Here is a 21,367-nt window from a genome sequence, read left to right as displayed (position 1 = left end):
CAAGAGATTCACCTACCCTGCCTCTTGAGTGCTGGGATTAAAGGCATGTGCCACCAATGCCCAGCTATCTTGGAACTATCTTAGGAATGAAGTTACTACTGGGTCATGTTAGCTCTATGTTCAGCCACTGAACAATTTCTCCAGTCTGCTATGTTCAACTTTTTGAGGAACTACCAAAACATCATGAATGTTTTTTTATTACATCATACCTAGTGATCTTACAACGATTTCGCTCAGGAGGATCTGTCCCCTTCTGGGAACATCTTGTCAGAAAACAGGCTCATATCCGTAGAATTGCCATTGAAGGATCATGGCTGGTAGATGGTGGATCCCAGTTTGGCCCAACTGCAGTCTGGACCCCATTCCCTCCTGACCTGATCCTTTCTAACCATCTGAGGAGACTGTTCCACAGGGATCCTACGCCTCACATTCCTTGATTATTATATTCTTTTTGATGAAACCTAATCTCTCCCAAAACAGCTCCGCTGAAGTCAGAGGCAGCTTTGGTCAGTCCTGAGCATGCTAGATGGGAGAAAAGAGCTAGAATAAGAAGGGTATCTAGATCAGAATCAACCATCATGGGACCCAAGACACAAGGAAGGGTGGCCAGATGTGTGCCACCTGTGTAATGAGCTGTTGCCCTTTCTTCAGGACTCTGGGTGGAGCCAGGAGCTAAAGGCCAGATTGCTGCAGATGGTCCAACCCAGAGATAGCTGTTAATCTGGGCGTGGCCCTGAGCTTTCTGAGCATCCCAGCATCTCTGTGGGGTAGACGGAATCTGGAGCAGGAAGGTTTTGAACCTTGGTGAGGAACTACTCACAGGCACAGAACTTCACAGAGGCGGCACCCACAAAAAAGACACCTGAGATATGATTCCAGCAGTCCACGAGAATGGCCACATTAAACATCACCAGCGTACACATCAGTTGGGCACTAATGCTTGGGGTATGCCCTAAGCAGATGCAGCTGGTAGGCAGAGGCAGGGGCTGAGGGAGGCAGCTAAGCTTCCGGGAAGAAAGCCAGTCAGGGCTGCAGTGAAGCTCCCATCAATTCAGCAATTCTGCTGGCTCAGCGGCCCCTCCTCCCAGATCTTCTTCAGAGGCCTGACATTCTGGAGGGCTGCCCCTGTCTCACAAACCTACAGGAGAGGTAAACAGCTGTCTGCTGTGGGGCTTTCATCCCCAGGCAGGTGGGGAGGGCATGCAGGAAGGTGAAGAACATCTTTGTAGCCCTGCAAACCTTCCCATCAACCTCCAGGCAGAGCCGTTGTCCCATTTTACAGATGAAGCAGGTGAGCATCAGGAACTTGTCCATCCGTGGTCACTGGTCAGCAGTGTCTGACCCTGGTCTTCTGGACCCTTCCGGGCTCTAGTCTGACCTAGCAGGGAAGCCTCTGCTTTCCTTCTGCCACCATCCATCCTTTAACATAAGCAATCACTGGATCCAGAAGCCATCTAGATCCCAGATGTCCCTTCTTGACCACAATGCACATATTGAACTGGGACACTTGAGTTTACTGCCCAAAAGGATTTATCTAGCCAGTGTCCCTGCCCTGCACATCCCTCTTCCTGGGTGGGCTACATGGTAGGATGCCCACACCTGGCCTAAGGGGCTGCTCAGGGGTGCCTGTTTATGGGATATGGATGATCTGGAGCTAGACAGAGAACAAGAATATGACAGCTACAGGCAAGGGCCAGTTCATTGCTGAAAAGCAGTCCCAGAATTTTAAATTTAAGCCTGTGCTTTCAGGTCATGGTGAAGGTATATTTGTTAAGGTAGGAGGATAGAACATATTTTATTTAACAGGTTATTAGTGTAATTTACAACATTGAAATAGACATTTGGTGAGTAGGCTTCTGTTTGCATTTTTGCCCCAGGTCCTACAAAGATGATTTACCTTACAAGTTGCAAACACAGCAATAATAGCCATGATAATAGCTGTTTTCTTTTTATATATTTACTTATTTTTGTAGTGCTTCCTGTGTGCTTGGCACTCTATCATGTGACAATGAATCTAATAGAGTTGCAACCCCTGCAGGGAGGCCCAAAAGCATCACGATATTTGCAATAGCTATATGCTGGCTATTTATTATATCCGGGGTTAATTGTGTGGGCAGCATCACCTTTACCCCTGGTGTAGATGAAGGGGACACATTGTTTGCCCACCTTTGACAGGGATAAGAGACCCAGAAAGACACAGTGACCTGTTCAGGATGACAACACCAGTAAAAGGAAGCACTGAGAGAGGAATCCATGTAGGTTCCAAGTCCTGCCTCATAACCTTGAGACCCGGGGAGGGACCTCGTAGCACATACCCTGGAGTGCACAGCATTTCCAAACCTTAGCTCTTGTTTTCCCAATCTGTAAAATGGGAGCAGTAAGTTCAGCCTTATCCCAAATGACCAGAGCAGCACCTGGCCCTGTGACTAACCAGGAATTGGTCACTGTAATAGATTAGAGGAAGGAGTTTTGCATTTAAAGACGTCTTCTGATAGCCCAGCACATACTAGGAAGACCTAGGCTCAGTCCCTGAGCCTCATGAGAGATCCTGTCACAAGCAGAATTGCATGATCCTGGAAGCCCCTGTACCTGCTGCTTCTCCTTCCCTGCTCTCCTGGACCCGCTCCACAGCTCCACCATCCAGGGCCACAGGATCAGTGTGTCAGATGTGCCCACGTGAACCCTCACCAAGTTCTTTCTACTGTATCGCTGGGTTGGGTGACGCTGCGCTCCTGCTTGTAAATAAGGAAACTGAGGGAGCAGAACCTTAACCAAGAGTTGGAACTGAACTGATGTGTGTTCACAATGCTGCAGGCAACACAAGAAGAGGCCTGGAGCAGCCCTAGCCTTCAGGCAGGCAGAAGAAAGGTGCAACCTCTGGAGCTGTTTGTTGGTCAAGCAGGAAGTCCTGACTGGGAACCTGTGCCTAGGAGATGGCTTAGGCAGGGCTGGCTGGGCCTTCAGTGATGCTCAGGATGGGAAGTTAAGTTCCTTCTTGGTGGATATAGACAGTTACATCCCAGTAGATTCTGTGAGCAGAGAAGTCAAGCTCCTTTCCAGGCTGTCCTCGAAGGAGAACTGTCATCCTGCATTGTTGTGGAGAGAAGCCAGAGGCTGCTAGGAAAGAAGGTGTAGTTGGGGGGGGGGAGGGGGGTATGGGTTCCCTGACACCGAATTCATTATTGGGAGATTCCTCTTCGCAATCCCTCAACACCTCCCACAGGAACCACGGGCCAGAAATGTCTGACAGCCTCTGGAGGGCCGGCACCGGTGGCACTTGTGCCCGACTCCCCGCCCGCCCACTGCCTCCGACTCCCTCCCCCGTCAGGTCCCGCAGCCTCAAGAAACCTCTCCTAGGTTTAGCCCTGCGTCGCCGCCGTGTCGGTGCTCGGTAGCCACCCCCCGCCCCTGCGCACTGTCCTCTGTCCCTGGCGCTCGTCCCCCGCTGTCCGCAGAGGCCTAGCCTGACCCGCGCACCCAAACGTGGGGAGGGGGCGTCGGGCGTGTGTGTGTTGGGGGGGTGTGGGGAAGGGCCAATGCGGGGGCGGAGCCTCGGAGCCGGGCGCGCGGCCGGCGCGGGCTGACGGAGGTCAGCGGCCGCGGGAGCGGACCCAGGCGTCCGGGAGGCGGCTCAGACGCGGCGCGCCACCGGCTGCCCGCCGCCGCCGCCGGCCCCCGCCCCCGGGCCGCCCCCCGCCCGTGACGCGCCATCCGTCCCTCCGCGTCGGAGCCCCAGCCCCAGTTCGAGCCCGAAACCCCAGCCCGAGCCCGAGCCCGAGCCCGAACCCGAACCCGCGGAGGGCGCTGGGCGGCGGGCGGCGCATGCAGCGCGGGCTGGAAAGGATGCAATCGCAGACGCGGGGCCGCCGCTGCGTCTGAGCCGCCGAGAGCACCGAGCGCCGCGTCGCTGCGGGCCCGGCGGCGCCATGGGGAAGGAGCAGGAGCTGGTGCAGGCAGTGAAGGCGGAGGACGTGGGGACCGCGCAGAGGCTGCTGCAGAGGCCGCGGCCGGGGAAGGCCAGTGAGTGCGGGGGGCGCGCGGGGCGCGGGCGGGGCCCACACCACCGGGGTGCAGGGCGAGGAAGGGATGCTGTGGGTCTCCGGGGGTGGGGCGGGGCCATGAGCGCTCAGACCCTTGCTCCGCGCCCCCCCCCTTCCCGCCCCAGTTCTGGAGGAGGGGCGGCAACGAGCGCCGGACCGTCTGCCCAGCCCCCTGCGGGCACCTGCGGCACCCACCGTCCCTGAGGCCGCTGGCGATCACATCCTCCCTCGGACCCCCTCCCTTCCCGGGCTGCCGGCTGATGGCTTTTAAGGGCGAGGCAGATCCCCCTACAAGACACACTGTAGAGAGAGGGAGGGGCCCTTGCAGTGAGGGGCGACCCATAAACTAACCGTCTCTGTCAGACCTCCTATGTTTAATAACACGCCTTGCAGGAAAAGGGGGGGGGGCGCTGGGGGTGTGGCTGCCCAGGCATGGCCAGTGGGGGCCATTTACTGATGAGGGAGTGAAGCAGAGGCGCCCAAGGTCGCCTAGCCCTGGGGCAGGCTGGGCTTCAGTCAGGAACAGCCTGGGGGATAAGGACTGTAGGCTACTGCAGGCTTCTACGGATCTTGGTCATCCCTGGCTCTCCTGCTGGGAAAGGGGCCCGAGGACCTGTAAAGGAGCTCCCACGCCATCCCTAGCTTGTGCCCTGGGGGTCTAGGGAAGGGCTTGGAGCTTGGAGCTTTGATTCCAGCTCTCAACCCTGCTCATCCTGGAGCCTCCCCAGGGGCCTCTGGAGATGGATGGATGGGCGTGTGGACTAGCCGAGTATGCAGCTGCGCACGTATGACCGTGTCAGTGTGTCAGGGCACCTGTGCAGGCTCTGCAGGTCAACACATGAGACCTGGCTGCCTTCACTCCCTACCCACCGTCATAGACTGCGTGGAATCTGGGGGAAGGGGAATCTTGTTTCTCCAGGTGCTGCTGAGACATAGGACTGTCTAGAGTGGCTCTTAGCCACTTTGCTGTTGGAGAGAAGGACACTGGTTCCTCCAGGGCCCAGGGCAGCCTGGGAAGCTCCACTTACCAGGGCTGGCGTTAGGGCCTCAAGGCTGAGTCTTAGAGCTTCCAGGGAGAGGCAGATGAAAGAGGGTACAGCATAGCTTTCCACCTAGTGGCCTTGTGTCCTTGGTCAAACTGACTCTCTAGGCCTTAGTGGCCTTATCTGTAGGATGGAACCCCACAACATCATGAAAACACTAAGAAGGTACCGATGAGGAGACACTTAGTTCCAGCTCCGTAAATGCTAATGGTGCCGGCTTTTTTTCTGCTGCCAGCCAGTGGGAACCACAAATACAGGGATCCTCTTCGCTTCCATTTGGCCATCCTAGGGAAGTGAGAGATCTGTCTTCTCTGCCTGGGTCTCTACCTCTGCCTGTGACTGGTGTAGACTCGGGGATAGCAGAGGCACCTGTCTTAGCCCTTCTGTCTGTACTCTCTGAGTCAGAGGGGCGGCGTAATAAATCAGACGGAGAAATCCCTCCATGAATTAGCTCAGTTGTCATGGCAACACTGGCCTGCTTTGGAGTAAGATGTATTTTGATTTAGCAAAGTGCAGCTGGAGTTTGGGCCGTGGGGTAGGGGGGGTGTCCATAAGTATCCTCGAGAGTGTGTTTCCCCTCCACACACCAGTCAGGCTCAGTGGCACCCGCCTTTAATCCTAGCAAATGGGAGGCAGAGACGGGCAGATCTCCGAGTTCAAGGCCAGCCTGGTCTACATAGTGAGTTCTAGCGACTGTGTCTCACAAAACAAAACAAAACAAAACAAAAAAAAAACAAAAAAGAGAATGTGTTCCCCAGCCCAGCCTAGAGATTTTTCCCACAATCTTGTTCTTGAACCCTTTTGGGTGCCCAGCCCTTCTCTCCCCCTCCCATGGCTCTCTTAGTACCCCCTCACCTCTAAGGAAGCCTGCACATGCACAAGCACTTAGCAGGTATCCTTGAAAATAAAAAGACAACTTTGGAAGGAAAATGTTGGTAGGGGGCCACCCTTCTGCTGCTGGTAAGAGTTCCTTGCCTAGTTTTGTGGCCTAGGCTCCCTCCCCAAGGCAGGCTAACAGTGCAAGTGGCACATACCTTTGAACCTAGTACTAATCCTAGCAGGCTGAGGCAGGAGGATCTCTGTGAGTTCTAGGCCACCCTGGTCTACACAGTAAGTTCCAAGGCTAGCTAAGGCAGCATAATGAGATCTGTGTTTTTGTTTTGTTTTGTTTTAAATCCCTTCCAGCCTGGAGTTTGGATCTGATCTCAGGCTGGTCTCTGGAGAGCAGCTTGAGGTCTAGGGTCACAAGGAACGGGCAGGGTTTGTACCCTCCTTGTGTGTGTGTGGTGCTAGGGATGGAATCCAGGGCTTCATGAATGCTGAGGAAGCTCCCTGCCATGGGTCTGCAGACCATGCCTATGTACTGTATTGGTGCAGAAACCTGCTAAAAAGAGAAAGGGGCTCCTCGGCCTCCTGCCTGGCCGCCACTTGCTCTCTCCTCAGTTTCCAGGCCTCCTCAGCTATCTTTCCCTTCCTATTCATTTTCAGAGCCTGTCCTGCTGAGGGATGACCACCCAGCCCTACATTTTCTTCGGTATCTCCTGCAGGTGCCCTGAGACCTCCAAGCAATTTACACCACTCCCCTCCCTATGGGACTATAAATTTGTGTCCTTGGAAGGGTGACCCTCCCCACATGGAGAAGTTTCCTTCTTTTATAAAATTGATTTTCTTTTGAAATGGTCTCACTATGTGATCATGACTAGCTAGATGGCTATGTAGATCAGGCTAGCCTTGAACTCACAAAGATCCATCTACTTCTGCTTCCTACGTGCTGGGATTAAAGGTGTGCAACAGCATGCTCTGCTGGCAGTCCCATTCTTGAAGGAGGCCTCCCTCATGTCACTTTCTGAGTCATGACCTCCAAACCCTTCTAAAACATTGGATTCTGCTTGTCTGACCTCAGAGCAGCTTGCCTGGGGTTTCCACTCTCTAAGCCTGACTCTGTAGCTGCCTGGAAGCCCCGAGGTGGAGGGAGAACAGGAATTTGGGAAGCCTCGGAGACTGTGAGACCAGGTTTGAGAAGAATGGGGGGAAAGTGTCTGAGCATGGAGGGGATGCGATGCAGTGACATTAGTTCATGGCAGGGGACTTTAGCAGACCAAGCCGTATAGAGTTTTCATGGCCTGTGTGAGATGATAATGTAGGACCTTATTTAAAATCAAAGTGTTCAAGTAGGGCACCTTTCTGAGTAACTGCACAGGTCTCCTACCCATGAAGCTGGCCCTGAAGATGGATAGACAGCATGTAGGAGGGAGATGGCACTGTTTTAGCCACCAACGCCAAGAAGAAAATTGATTTGATGTGATAGGGAGAAAAGTACAACAGATCCAGGAAGGGAAGGGAAGGGCAACATTTTGGATGAGAGACCTTGGAGAAAAAGCTACCTCTGGACAGACCCGAAGTATGTGAAGGAGGATGTCCTACAAAGCCTTGTGGCCATGTTGGCACATGTTAGAGGAGCGTCAAGGAGGCTGTGCAGCTGGAGCAGGGATGGATGAGGCCTGAGCAAAAGCAAGGGCCAGAACACATTGCAGCCTCGGCCTCCACCTCAGTGAAATGGCACAGGAGAGGTTCTGGGAGGTCTGACTTGTGTTGGCGGTTCCTTTCGTTTGTGGGTGTTTGTTCTGTTTTGTTTTGAGACAGGGTCTCACTGTTTCGTTGGACCAGGCTGGGCTTAAGAGATCCACCTGGCTTTGTTTCCAAGCCCTGGGATTAAAGGCGTGCAGCACCATACCTGGTGCCTTTCTTTCTTGATATTCACGTTAGTATGTATGTTTTATTTATTTATTTATTTGTGTGTGTGCATGTCATGGTACATACGTTGGAGGACAATTTTCATGAGTCAGTTTTCACTCTCCACCGGGGGTGGGTTTCAAGGCTTGAATTCAGGGTGTCAGTCTTGCTAACAACTACCTTTATCTGGTGAGCTATCTCATTGCTGTGCATCCCTCCCCCCTATGGTACCCACCCCCCCCTTTTTGAGACAGGATTTAACCTGCAGCTCAAGTTGAGCTGAAACTTGGAACCCTTCTGCCTTCACCTTCAGAGTGCTGTGATGATGGGCATATGCCCCACATCTGGCTCCAACTTATGGTTTTTGGAAGTTTTGTTTTGCTTTCCTTCCTTCCTTCCTTCCTTCCTTCCCTCCTTCCTTCCTTCCTTCCTTTCTCGTTGCAGAGTTTTATATAGCTCAGGCTGGCCTCAAACTTACTATGTAGTCCAGTTTGGCCTTGAACTCCTGAGCCTCCCCGCTTTATCGCGTGAGTGCTGAGATTACAAAGTGTGTGCCACTATGTCTGGCTCTGACTTGCATTTTAACACTCCTCCAACTTGTGTTTAACACAAGGCAAAGGGTACAAGGAGTCAGTAGTGACACCAATGGGGCGGCAATGGCAGGACCCTGCCTGAAGTGCCGGTCGGGCCCATGGTAACGCCCATGACCTGGTGAACAGCATGGGACCTCAGTGTGTCTTGAGCATATCTATACCTGACAACTTAAGGGTCCACGGGAAAGACCTCCTGACTTGTTTTGTTTTGTTTTTTTGAGACAGGGTTTCTCTGTGTAGCCCTGGCTACCCTGGGACTCAATCTGTAGACCAGGCTGGCCTCAAACTCACAGAGATCCACCAGTCTCTGCCTCCCGAATGCTGGGATTAAAGGTGTGCACCAGGTTTGACCCTGGTGGCTGCCAGGGTTGACTCTTGATGCCGAGGCTTGGTCTGGTTGACCACGGGGAAAGAGGTATGCAATTAATGACCTGGTACCAATAGTACCTGAGAACACGGGAGGAACCAGGAGGCGGCAGTAGCTTCACACTCCGAGAGGTGTGGTCTGCCCTGTTGGTGTAATGATGGCCTAGTGTTCAAGAAATGCCCAGAGTCTCATCAGCTCAGATGACACCACCTCTTCTAGCTCATGGACGAGGCCAATGGCCAAGGCCGCAGGGCTAAGAAGTGTCAGAACAAAGATTCAAATTCAGGTGCAGCTTCTTTCTGGGCTTCAGGGACTGTCAAGAGAGACCCACATGCCGTGCCTGGTGGCTGAGGCTGAGCCAATCCAAGCTAAGCCTTACGGCCAGCCCACTGTGACTCTACTCTTTTGGCTCCCGTGCCTTTGCATCCCCCACCCCCACCCCTGTCCTGAGCTGGACAAAGGGGCTTCTGTCCTTCTAGCCCCCCCTCACAGAGTGACTGACCCACAAATGGGTTATATAACCATGGCCCAGACAGGCAGGGGGTTGGCAAGAGTCCGGTGGACAAGGGCCCACTGGGATGGCTTTGGTGGGCTCCCTCTTGTGAAAGGCCAGGGTGAGGGAGGCCACAGTATGAGACAGACCCCAGAAGAGAGAGGGTATGGACCCTGAGGCTCCGCTCGGTCTGAACATGGAGTCTGAACGCTGGCTTTTTTGGGCAAGGTGGCCATTGGCATGGGTCACCTACAGGCCCTCACCCACAAGACAGCCTTTCCTTCTTTTTGCAGGATCGTAGGGCTTATCCGCATGGCAGCCAGAGCTGGCAGCAGAGGGCTTGGAGATGTAGTCCTTTCCCCCAGAAATACCCCATTTCCGGGTGTTCCAGCCTCCTCAGCCACCCCCGGCCCCATCTGGGTCCTTCTGAGAGACAGATGGGGCCGGCTCTCTCCCTCCCACCAATGGCAGGTGCTGAGCCAGCATCCCAAGGGAGGGCTGCATGTGCACATGTGTGTGCCCATGTGGGTGCATGGTCTGATCTCCCATTCCCAGATGTGGACAGGCAGAAGTTCCCACATCAGTACTACAATGGGAAAACCAAGGCCCAAGTTGCTGGCACCTATCTCCGAGTCCCTGCTGAGCTGGATGCAAGTTCAGCAGCCAGGCAGATCACCACCATCCTCCCTTGCTCTTAGGAGGGTCAGGACCACCTTTCCTCACTGGGTCTGTCTCTCTCTCTCCACAGAGCTCCTGGGCTCTACCAAGAAGATCAATGTCAACTTCCAGGACCCAGATGGGTAAGTTGTCAGTTTGGGCAGTATCAGAGTGGGTGGGATGGGCGGGCCCCAGGGAGGTCGGGTGTTGGCTTCTCTCCTAGACCTGTCCTTCACCTGCCCAGCTTCTCAGCCCTGCACCATGCTGCCCTGAATGGCAACACGGAACTGATCTCGCTGCTGCTAGAGGCTCAGGCTGCTGTAGACATCAAGGACAACAAAGGCAAGCCTGGTCCGGGGGCCTGAAACCAAGGGCGGGGGCGAGGCCAAGGACAGAATCCTGGGAGCCTTGATCGGCCCTTCATTGAGATCTCAGCCCAAGGTGTCTGCCCGGGTTAAGACTGAACCGTAGAGACAGTGACCTGTCCTTAGTGAGGTCCCATTTAGGGTCAGGACTTAGTCTCCAACAAACCACACCTGTCCCCAGGCATGCGGCCATTGCACTACGCGGCCTGGCAGGGCCGGAAGGAGCCCATGAAGCTGGTGCTGAAGGCAGGCTCAGCAGTAAATGTCCCATCCGACGAGGGCCATATACCCCTGCATTTGGCCGCCCAACATGGTCACTACGATGTGGTGAGGCCTCATGGGGAGTCTGGGTGGGCAGTCAGGCCTGGGGCTGGGTGGCCACAGGGATAACCAGACCCTTGTCCTGCAGTCAGAGATGCTATTGCAGCATCAGTCCAACCCCTGCATGGTAGACAACTCTGGAAAGACACCTCTGGACCTGGCCTGTGAGTTTGGCCGAGTAGGGGTAAGTTCCTCCCGGAGATGGGTGGGCTCTGCCTGTCCTTCTCAGCTGGGGTGGGGCTAGGGGCAGCCCCAAGCCAGGACCACCCTACCCTGATCCTTCCTTCAAGGTGGTCCAACTGCTGCTAAGTAGCAACATGTGTGCGGCCTTGCTGGAGCCCCGACCAGGGGACACCACTGACCCCAACGGCACCAGTCCCCTGCACCTGGCAGCCAAGAATGGCCACATCGACATCATCAGGTACAGCCAGGAACAGGAATGGGGCCAGCCTCAGGCTTCCAGAGCATGGTGGTATCTGGGGACACAAGGCTCCTAGCCTGGGGATAAGGAGGAGCCTCTCGGAGGTGGTACAGATCTGTCATGCCCTCGAGAAGATGAGGCAGGAAGATTCAAAGTTCAAAGCTAACCTAGGCAGCTAAGCCAACATCCTGCCTAAAAATGAAAAATGAAGGTCTTGAGTCAGGTGTGGTGGTACACATCTATAATCCCAGTACTCAGGAGGCGGGGGTGGAGCCAGGAAGATGAAGAGTTCAGGGTCATCCTCTGCTACCTAATAAATCTTATTCCAGCTTGGGCTACTCAAGACCAGGTCTTAGGAGTGGGGGAGGGGCTGGCAAGATGGCTCAGTTAGTTAAGTGCTTGCCATACCATCACGAAGACTTGAGTGTTGATCCTCAGTATCCATGAAGAAACAGACAGGGGTGCATGTGCCTGTAATCTCATTCCCGGGAAAAAGCGACAAAAGGGCCCCAGAGGCTTGCTGGTCAGCCAGTGTAGCTGAACCGGGTTTCCGTGAGAGCTCCTGTCTCAAACAGTAAGGTGCAGGTCCCGGAGAGATGGTTCTCCCAGAAGACCCAGTGTTGGGCAGCTCACAAGTGCCTGTAACTCAGCTCCAGGAAGCTCTTCTGGCTTCCACAGGCACGATGCTCACTCACATGTACACACTCACTCATGTGCACATCATACCCATTTGAATAGTACATGCACAAGTACATATAAATTCAAAACAATCTCTAAAAAAGTTAAAGAGTGATTGAAGAAACACCCAGCATTGACCTCTGGCCTCTACATATGTGTGCACACATGTGAATGTACATGCACCCACTTGTACATTACAAATGGACATGTATGGACACAAAAATGGCTGGGATATAGCTCTGGTGGAGTGCTTGCCTAGGATGCATGAGGGCCTAGGTTCAATCCCTGTCATGTGAGTGCACACGCACAAACACACACACACACACACACACACACACACAGGTTCCTGAAGGGAGGTGCAGAGCTATGGTCAGGCCTGAGTGCCCAGATAAAGGGGAGGCTGAGAAGAGGCTTCTGTGTCTTCTCCATCCTGGCCTTGACTTGCTCTTGCCATCTGCTGAGATCTTGTAGAAGCATCTTCCCTGAGCCTCGGGTTCCTCATTTATAAAGGAGGCCCACACATTGCCTGCCGTAGGATTGAGCAAAATAACAGCTGTGAGAATGCAGCCGAGGACAGGCCTTCCGCAAAGCGTCGGAAGTATTGGATACCGTATGGTCACACTCTGGTCACACACGTCGTGGCTTGTCATCCAGCCCTAGCAGACAGTTAGAACCGAGGTCTGGTTTGACAGTTCTGAGAAGGGCTCCCTCTGAAAGGCATTGCCTGCTCTCTCCACCTGTGCAGGCTCCTTCTTCAGGCCGGCATTGACATTAACCGCCAGACCAAGTCCGGCACTGCCCTTCATGAGGCCGCACTCTGCGGGAAGACGGAAGTGGTTCGGTTGCTGTTGGATGTGAGTCTGGTGACCCAGGACACAGAGGGGAAGGTTGGGGCCAAGTTGGGGGAATGGGAACCCCTGACAAGATCTTGGCCTTTGGTGTATGCAGAGTGGGATCAATGCCCAGGTGAGGAACACCTACAGCCAGACGGCACTGGACATTGTACACCAATTCACTACATCCCAGGCCAGCAAGGAGATCAAGCAGCTGCTTCGAGGTGGGCCTGGGGAGGGCTGAGGCCTGGGACAGGGCTGGGGAGGGCAGTTCCCAGGACTGGGTGTTTACTCTCTGTATTTCCAGAGGCCTCTGCAGCTCTTCAGGTCCGGGCAACCAAGGATTACTGTAACAATTATGATCTAACCAGTCTCAATGTGAAGGCTGGGGACATTATCACGGTGAGGACGGTCTCTTGGTGGCAGGGCTGGGAGGGACTCTGGTACGCTTAGGACACCATGCTGCAGCAGCTAGGAGAGGGCACAGGGCAGCAGGCCTCATCTGCTGAGGTGTCTTCCTGAGCACACACCCCATTTGTTTGGCCAGGTACTTGAACAGCATCCAGATGGCCGGTGGAAAGGCTGTATCCATGACAACCGGACAGGGAACGACAGGGTGGGCTACTTCCCATCCTCCCTGGGGGAGGCTATTGTCAAACGAGCAGGTAAGTTCACCCCACTCTGGAGAGAAGCAAGCAGGGACCACTCAGCCCGTGACTGGGGGCTGGAAAGAAAGAAGCAGACTTCAGTATGTTGGTGGCAGAGCCAGGTTGAATCCTAGCCATGACCAGGACTGGCATCCAGTAACCCCTCCTGCCAGCCAACTCTCAGCGGGGTCCCACATGCATTCCTTCACTTGGTCTACTAAGCCTTTCATAGTCCAGTTCTTAGGTGGCCCCTAAGCGCACAGGATCCCAGGCAGACATTGGTCTCTTCCTGGGGTGGGAAGGAGCAGGGAACACTGATGTTAACGCAGGGAAAAAAAACACCAGTGACACAGAGAAAGTGTAGCGAAGCCCACCTAGTTGGGGAGATCAGAGAAGGCTCTGAAGGGTGGCAGAGGGCAGGTCTTGGGCAACACGGTCCTGGCTGTGAGCCATATGTGCAAGGACAGTGGGACAGGAACCAACTCAGCACCTGATGGACAGGAGGGCAGAATGGTGTGGTTTAAAGAGGTTGGAGATGGGCTAGAGATGGGGTTGATCTGTCTTTCAGGGTGGACATGGATGGAGATTGACAGGTGGGGCAAGAGGGCCAGGTAGAAGGTATGGTCAGCCACCCTTGGTCATCTGGTTCCTAGAACAGATTTGGCCTCAGGCCACTAGGTAGCTTTTTAATCTACAGAGAAAGTCAACTGTCCAGTGATCCTCAGCCCCTCAGCCTGTGGGCCTTAGGGCAAGTGGTAGGCCCTGGCCCTGGGCCCTTCTATTACGCTGACTTGGTCTCTCATGTTATCGGAGACGGCAAGGCCTCTATGCTGCTTCCTCTCTGTGTCTGACTGTGCCTGGGCCACCCAGGGTTCAGGAAGTCTCTGTTTGGCCTACAGGTTCCCGAACAGGCAGCGAGCCAAGCCCACCCCAGGGAGGTGGCTCACTGGGGCCCTCTGCACCTCCAGAGGAGATCTGGGTGCTGAGGAAGCCTTTTGCAGGTAGGCCAGGGTCCTCCAGAGCCCTGGGGGTGGCAGTAGTTCTGCTGATGGGTACCACTGTGGGGCTAGCACACTTCACGGTCCCCGTCCCGGCAGGTGGAGATCGCAGTGGAAGCTTGAGCAATGTGGCTGGGGGCAGGAGCGCTGGGGCTCATGCTCTGCACGCAGGCTCTGAAGGAGTTAAGGTGAGTGGGCAGGGAGGTTTGGGTAGGTTGGGAAGCCAGCCCTGGAGCAGTGCTAGCAAGTGGCCTTTCTGGGTTCCAGCTCCTGGCCACAGTGCTCTCCCAGAAATCAGTCTCCGAGTCCAGCCCAGGAGATAGCCCAGTCAAGCCTCCAGAGGGCTCTACAGGTAAGAACAAGAACCCAGCTGTGCTGGCCTGGCACATAGGGACGCCATATAGCTCTTGCTCTGCCACTCCCTCTCATCACCAGGTGCTGCCCGGTCCCAGCCTCCAGCAGCCCATGCTGGGCAGGTATATGGAGAACAGCCACCCAAGAAGCTGGAGTCAGCCTCGGCCTCAGAGGGCAAGGTACAGGGCCTGGTCATCTCCAGGCCTGGACTTGGGAGGGATGGGGTTGACAGTCTGACAGGCTTACCTGGTCACAGCAGCTCCTGCAGGCCTTGACAGACCAGACTGTCTTTCTGTCTGTCTCTGTGTCATATGTGCGCGCACACACATACACACACACACACACACACACACACAAGTGTATAGGTGTTGTCTATTGTGTAGGCTGTGAGCTAGTGCGTGCACACTTGCAGAAGTATGCTGGGTGTTTTGTGGATGTGGAATGGTCAACTCTGAGCTGGGCGCGCATGCGTGTGGTTGCACAGATGGCAAGGGATGGGTGTGAGACACATAAACGCGCATGTGGGTGCAGTGGCTGATGTGTGTATGCATCGGTGTGGCTGTGAGGAGTGACCTGATGGCTGAGCCCCATACAGCAGAGGAGGCGAGGGACTTCTGAGTAGGGCACAGAGCCCACCTTCCAGGGAGCAGCCAGGCCTGAAGCCCTTCCCCCAGAGTCCCCTCCTGTGGGGCCACATCATCTGCATCTCTGAGATTGTATGGGTACCCTGGGTGCAGATGTGGGGCGGGGGAGGCCGCGGCACAGATTTCAGCAGGACTTCCTTATGGAGCTCACGGAAGAAGGCTGGAGAGGCAGATGCTGTACCCAGGAAGACAGATCACGGAGTACTGGTGCGGTGGACCACAGCAGCGGATCCAGCGCTCTGGCCATGAACCAAGCAGACAAGGAGGCACAGTGGAGGTTGGGGCGCAGCCCGGCAGTGGACAGGCTGCAGTTGGTGCCTTGTGTCTTGCAGAGTTCTGAGGCGGTCAGTCAGTGGCTTGCCACATTCCAGCTACAGCTCTATGCCCCCAACTTCACCAGTGCTGGCTATGACCTGCCTACTATCAGCCGCATGACCCCCGAGGTGAGCTTGTGGCCAGCTGCTTCCCTTCCAAGAGGCAGATCCCTTCTATCTGCTAGTTAATGGGCCTCCTCTTTGCCTAGGACCTCACCGCCATTGGTGTCACCAAGCCAGGCCACCGTAAGAAGATAACCGCAGAGATCAGCGGCCTGAACATCCCTGACTGGCTGCCTGAACACAAACCCGTAAGGCTCCTTGCGCCCTGGTGGCCGAGCCAGGACCAACAGGCAGATGGACAGATAGACAGGCTGCCTCCCTGGCTACAGCCCTCATCTGCCTTCTGGGGTCCTAGGAAGTGGAGTTGAGGATGGAGCCAGGCCTGGTGGCATAGGCCTATAACCAGCACTCAGGGAGGCCGAGGCAGGAGGATCGTGAGCTCAAGGCCTGCCTGGGCTACCGAGGTGGCCGGCCAGCAGGGAACTATTTGGATAGCCTCTTTGTCCATTATGGGGGCAAACTCTCCAGGCAGGCTCATGGCTAAGAGTCTAGGGGCCATGAGGAGAACCTGAAGTCAGGAGGTTTGCCTTCTCTATTCATGGCCAGCACCCCTATAGCACTGTCTTTTACTCATATATGGACTGCAGATGGGCTGGTGTCCAACATGCTTGCCACATGCATGCACACAGGTCCCACTGCACATGCTGACCTGTGCTAATGGCTGATAGCCCTCCTTTGATGGCTTCTGCACACAGCGGCCTTTGCTCTTACTTATGAGGAGACAGCTTCAGAGCTGAGGCTGGCCCTCTGGGCTGCACACTAGCTCTGTTCTCGCATTCACCCACGGGAGAGGTGTCTCTGGCTACCTGAAGCCTGCCCTCCCCAGGGTCCTGGATCTGCTGAGAAGCAGGCCTGCACTCACCGGCCCCTCCCTGCTTCTCAGTCAGCAGCTCAGGGATTTTCCCAGGAGTACACCTGGGTCTCACGGACCTCGCCTCACTCTGTCACCTGCATGACTGAAGGTGCTGAGTGTGGGTGCACGAGTGGCATTGGCTGGGAGCTTGGGACGATTGGGCAGTTCTTGGTGGACAGTGGGCATTTGCACATTCCTGGTATGGCCGTGTGATGAAGGTGTATCAGGTGTGTGGCCGTGCATCTGCTGTGGGTGGGGAGACACTGTGAGGGTGATCAAGAGAGGGCGTCTGTGCTTGGCGCAGCTGAGAGCAGCATGCAGGTGGTGCTTGTGTGCACATGTATTTTCCGTGGCGCTGTGTGTCTGTATTTGGCGTATGGGTGCGTCTCCTCAGGCCACTGCCTGTAGCCTCCTAGTCAAGCAAAGAAGCACTTTCCGAAACCTGAAGCTGTTCTGATGATAGGTGTCCCGGGTGTGTGTGTGTGTGTGTGTGTATGTGTGTTGACTCACGTGTATCCTAATGTACAGTTGGCATGTTGAGGAGCTGGCCTGCAGTTCCCACCAGGGCTGCGCCTAGGCTGTCTGCAATACTGACATTTCAGGCCTGTCTGTTTGTCCGTCTGTCTGTCTGTGCCCCACAGGCCCATCTTCTAATAGTTCCAAGTAGGCAGTCCTGGTGTGAGCAGCCAGCTCCGGCTGCCCCTCTCTGTCCCCCTCTCCGTAGGCTAACCTGGCTGTGTGGCTGTCGATGATTGGTCTGGCTCAGTATTACAAGGTGCTGGTGGACAACGGCTATGAGAACATCGACTTCATCACCGATATCACGTGGGAGGATCTCCAGGAGATCGGCATCACCAAGCTGGGTAATGTCCCAGCCCGTCTCCTCCATAGCTGCCTGTACCTACAGGTCTTCCTGACTAGCCTCTCCCCCACTCCCAACTCAGGACACCAAAAGAAGCTGATGCTGGCAGTGAGGAAACTGGCGGAGCTGCAAAAGGCAGAATACTCCAAGTATGAGGGGGGACCCCTGCGTCGAAAGGCACCCCAGTCGCTTGAAATGATGGCTATTGAGTCACCACCCCCATCTGAGCCTGCCGCGGCAGAGTGCCAGTCTCCTAAGATGACCACCTTCCAGGACAGCGAACTCAGCGGTGAGCTGCAGGCTGCCCTATCGGGCCCAGCTGAGGCAGGTGCGGCTGCTGCTGAGAAACCCTCCAACCACCTGCCGCCCACTCCGAGGGCCACCTTGCGGCAGGAGCCCAGCCTGAGCGGGCGGGCTCGGCACATGAGCAGCTCTCAGGAGCTGCTGGCTGATGGGCCCCCAGGGCCTGGCAGTCCTATGTCCCGAAGTCAGGAATACCTGCTGGATGAGGGGCCGGCTCCCGGCACTCCACCCAAGGAGGTGCGGTCTGGCCGCCACGGCCACAGCGTCAAGAGGGCCAGTGTGCCCCCAGTGCCTGGCAAGCCACGGCAGGTCCTCCCATCAGGTGCCAGCCACTTCACACCCCCACAGACACCCACCAAAGCTCAGCCAGGCTCCCCGCAGGCCCTTGGGAGCCCTCATGGCCCAGCCACAGCCAAGGTGAAGCCCACCCCACAGCTGCTGCCACCGACAGACCGGCCCATGTCACCCCGTTCCTTGCCTCAGTCGCCCACACACCGCGGCTTTGCCTACGTGCTGCCCCAGCCAGTTGAGGGCGAGGCAGGGCCAGCTGCCCCAGGACCCACACTCCCACCGGTCCCGGCAGCTGTGCCCACGCTGTGCCTGCCCCCAGAAGCTGACGTAGAGCCCGGACGGCCCAAGAAACGTGCCCACAGCCTGAATCGCTATGCAGCCTCGGACAGCGAGCCGGAGCGGGACGAGCTGCTGGTGCCTGCTGCTGCTGGACCCTATGCCACAGTCCAGCGGCGTGTGGGTCGGAGCCATTCAGTGAGGGCTCCTGCCGGCACCGACAAGAATGTTAACCGCAGTCAGTCCTTCGCTGTGCGGCCACGTAAGAAGGGTCCCCCACCACCTCCACCCAAACGTTCCAGCTCAGCCATGGCCAGTGCCAACCTTGCTGACGAGCCAGCTCCGGATGCTGAGACGGAGGACAACCGCCTGGGGGTCCGGGCACAGCGCCGCCGAGCTAGTGACCTCACTGGCAGTGTGGACACAGGCAGTGCTGGCAGTGTGAAGAGCATTGCGGCCATGTTAGAGCTGTCTTCCATTGGGGGTGGGGGGCGGGCTATCCGCAGGCCCCCTGAAGGCCACCCCACACCTCGCCCCGCCAGTCCAGAACCGGGTCGGGTAGCTACTGTGTTGGCCTCTGTGAAGCACAAAGAGGCCATTGGGCCTGACGGCGAAGTGGTGAACCGGCGCCGCACACTCAGTGGCCCAGTCACCGGACTTTTGGCCACTGCCCGCCGGGGACCTGGGGAACCAGCAGAGCAGAGCCATTTTACGGAGGATGGCACAGCACGACAACGGCCTCGAGGTCCGGCTAAGGGTGAGCCAAGTGCGGAAGGCCCTCCCCTTGCTCGAGTAGAGGCCAGTGCCACGCTCAAGAGGCGCATCCGGGCCAAGCAGAGCCAGCAAGAGAACGTCAAGTTCATCCTGACAGAGTCTGACACTGTCAAGCGCAGGCCTAAGGCTAAGGAGCGTGACACTGGGCCCGAGCCACCCCCACCTCTATCTGTGTATCAGAATGGCACAGCCACCGTCCGCCGACGGCCAGCCTCCGAGCAGGCCGGGCCCCCGGAGCTGCCCCCTCCTCCTCCACCTGCTGAGCCCCCACCTGCTGACCTGATGCAGCTGCCTCCACTGCCCCTGCCTGATGGCAATGCCCGGAAGCCCGTGAAGCCACCTGTCTCTCCCAAGCCCATCCTGGCTCAGCCTGTGTCCAAGATCCAGGGCTCACCTACACCTGCCTCCAAGAAGGTGCCACTGCCAGGCCCTGGCAGCCCAGGTAGGTACAGAAAGCTGGCTAAGACAGAACAGGAGGTCTCAGGACAGGACCCTTGCCTGCTACCCTATCTCATACTCCGGTTTTCCTTTTTGAGTCTGATGAAGCCTAGGTGGTGTGGGGTAAGACTGTCTTAACTATCCATTGTGGGACAACCCTGCCACCCCTGTAGCGGGCATGCCTCTTGTTCAGTGAAGGAGGTGCGGAAGGCCAAGAGTAGTGGCAAATAAGCAGGAAAACCTCGCTGGAGTTCCCTTATACAGGAGAGGGTAGGTTTCCAGACAGGAGAGCAGTGCAGAAGTGCCGAGACAAGGATTGGAGCCAGCTGCATCAGGCCACATCAGAAGGAGTTTAGGAAACAGTGACACGTTTTGCAGTGGAATTGCGTACCCTAGCGTCTGTGGTGAGAATAGGGCCAGGTGCCGCCTCTCTCCTGATAGGCGGAGGGTAGTGGTGGTTCCTGGGTACCAGTGCCGTCCTCCTCCCTTGCAGAGGTAAAGCGCGCTCACGGCACACCACCGCCTGTGTCACCCAAGCCTCCGCCGCCACCCACAGCACCCAAGCCGGCCAAGGCTTTGGCGGGATTACAGTCCAGCAGCGCCACCCCCTCGCCCGTACCCTCGCCAGTGCGCCAGCCGCCAGCAGCCCTTGTGAAGCCGGCTAGTTCCCCGCCCTCGCAGAGCGCCAGCCCTGCCAAGCCTCCATCCCCAGGGGCACCCGCGCTGCACGTACCCGCCAAGCCCCCTCGCGCTGCCGCTTCAGTGGCCTCCGGACCCCCAGTAGCTTCAGATTGCGCTTCACCCGGGGACAGCGCTCGGCAGAAGTTGGAAGAGACTAGCGCGTGTTTAGCTGCAGCATTGCAGGCAGTGGAGGAGAAGATCCGGCAGGAAGATGGGCAGGGCCCTCGGTAGGTACTTCGGCCGGGGGAGGGAGTTCTGGTCTAGCACAAGGCGTGGCTCTTGTTGGTGGACTGGTAGGGGTAGGCGGAGCCATCCCTTGGGGTTTAAGTGTGGGTTGCTGTGGAGCCCCCTAGTCCCGCGCAAGGGGGCCTGTGCCGCCCCACCCCACTGACGCATGCCCACCCTCAGCCCCTCCTCCATCGAGGAGAAGAGCACTGGCAGCATCCTGGAGGACATCGGCAGCATGTTCGACGACCTGGCCGATCAGCTGGACGCCATGCTGGAGTGATGCAGCCACCCGTACGGGGCCCACCGTACTCCCAGCTCTGGCCCGCACTTTGATCTTTACCTCAGGATGGGCACCTCCAAGCGGTGGGCGGGGGCCGAGTGGGCGGGGCTCGCCCAGCTCTGCACAAGCACAACTCCTACTCCTGGCCCAGGCTGGTTATCAGCACCCTGGCACGGGGTTGGGGGGCGCTCCAAGGGCTCTGGGCAGATAGGCTGCCCGCTGGTGCCCATTCCTGTCTGCTGCTCCCTGTGCAACAACTGCTGGGCCCTACCCTTGCAGGCTTTGCTCTGCTCGCGGAGGGCTGCTCCTCCCTTGCCCTAGGCAGACTGAACACCAAGGGAAGATGAGGGGGGTGGCCACTGTGGCCCTCTCCCCAATCTGTGGCAGAGCACAGGCCTATGCCCAGCACAGAACTGCCCATTGGGGAACCTCTGCCAGCCGCTCTGGCATAGCACAAGGGACAGGGGGCCAAGGTTGGGCTCGCCCCACTGCACCCCAGAATATAAGCTATCAAGAGTATTAATTTATTGGGAATGAGCTGAGGCAGATTTCCCCAGAAAAACAAAAAAGATAACTTTAACAAATATATATTTAAAGAGAAGAAATATTATTGATTCTATAGAAACCATTTACCAACAGAAAGGACACAAGTCTGGCTTGAGACTAAAGCTGTCAGAGGTTAGACCACCTGTCTGCCCTTCTCTCCTTTCATCTAGGAGTGGCCATGCCCTTGGTCATGAGCACACACACCTGGGAG

The 21,367-nt window shown here is 56.4% G+C and overlaps 1 protein-coding gene across 3 annotated transcripts; it reads left to right on the top strand.

The window, feature by feature from the left end:
- The first annotated feature begins 3,049 nt into the window (after nt 1-3,049).
- On the top strand, nt 3,050-21,287 carry Caskin1 (CASK interacting protein 1). Of its 3 annotated transcripts, XM_021644716.2 has the most exons (20): nt 3,050-4,020; nt 10,018-10,069; nt 10,171-10,268; nt 10,473-10,618; nt 10,701-10,796; nt 10,903-11,033; nt 12,457-12,565; nt 12,660-12,768; nt 12,852-12,946; nt 13,092-13,209; nt 14,091-14,192; nt 14,289-14,377; nt 14,457-14,541; nt 14,625-14,722; nt 15,520-15,630; nt 15,711-15,812; nt 17,202-17,340; nt 17,422-19,425; nt 19,915-20,329; nt 20,511-21,287. In XM_021644716.2, exons 1-20 carry the CDS (start codon nt 3,927-3,929, stop codon nt 20,608-20,610), a joined length of 4,293 nt encoding a protein of 1,430 aa, XP_021500391.1. In that variant the 5' UTR covers nt 3,050-3,926; the 3' UTR covers nt 20,611-21,287. The 3 variants fall into 3 exon arrangements, with proteins under 3 accessions (XP_021500391.1, XP_021500393.1, XP_060219995.1); XM_021644718.2 differs by lacking the exons at nt 15,520-15,630; nt 15,711-15,812 and having other exon boundaries at nt 3,124-4,020; XM_060364012.1 differs by lacking the exons at nt 3,050-4,020; nt 10,473-10,618 and having other exon boundaries at nt 10,029-10,069.
- The last annotated feature ends 80 nt before the right edge of the window (nt 21,288-21,367 follow it).

Source organism: Meriones unguiculatus, chromosome 11 (genome assembly GCF_030254825.1).
Source record: "Meriones unguiculatus strain TT.TT164.6M chromosome 11, Bangor_MerUng_6.1, whole genome shotgun sequence".
Classification (NCBI taxonomy): Eukaryota; Metazoa; Chordata; class Mammalia; order Rodentia; family Muridae; genus Meriones; species Meriones unguiculatus.
This window is presented reverse-complemented; position numbering and strand designations above follow the sequence as displayed.

Bases quoted from the DNA above. Each gene is read 5' to 3' on its own strand.
- Caskin1 (XM_021644716.2), top strand. From the start codon at position 3,927: ATGGGGAAGGAGCAGGAGCTGGTGCAGGCAGTGAAGGCGGAGGACGTG. The intron at 12,566-12,659 runs GTGAGTCTGGTG...TGGTGTATGCAG, and splicing joins TGGTTCGGTTGCTGTTGGAT to AGTGGGATCAATGCCCAGGT. The intron at 12,769-12,851 runs GTGGGCCTGGGG...CTGTATTTCCAG, and splicing joins GATCAAGCAGCTGCTTCGAG to AGGCCTCTGCAGCTCTTCAG.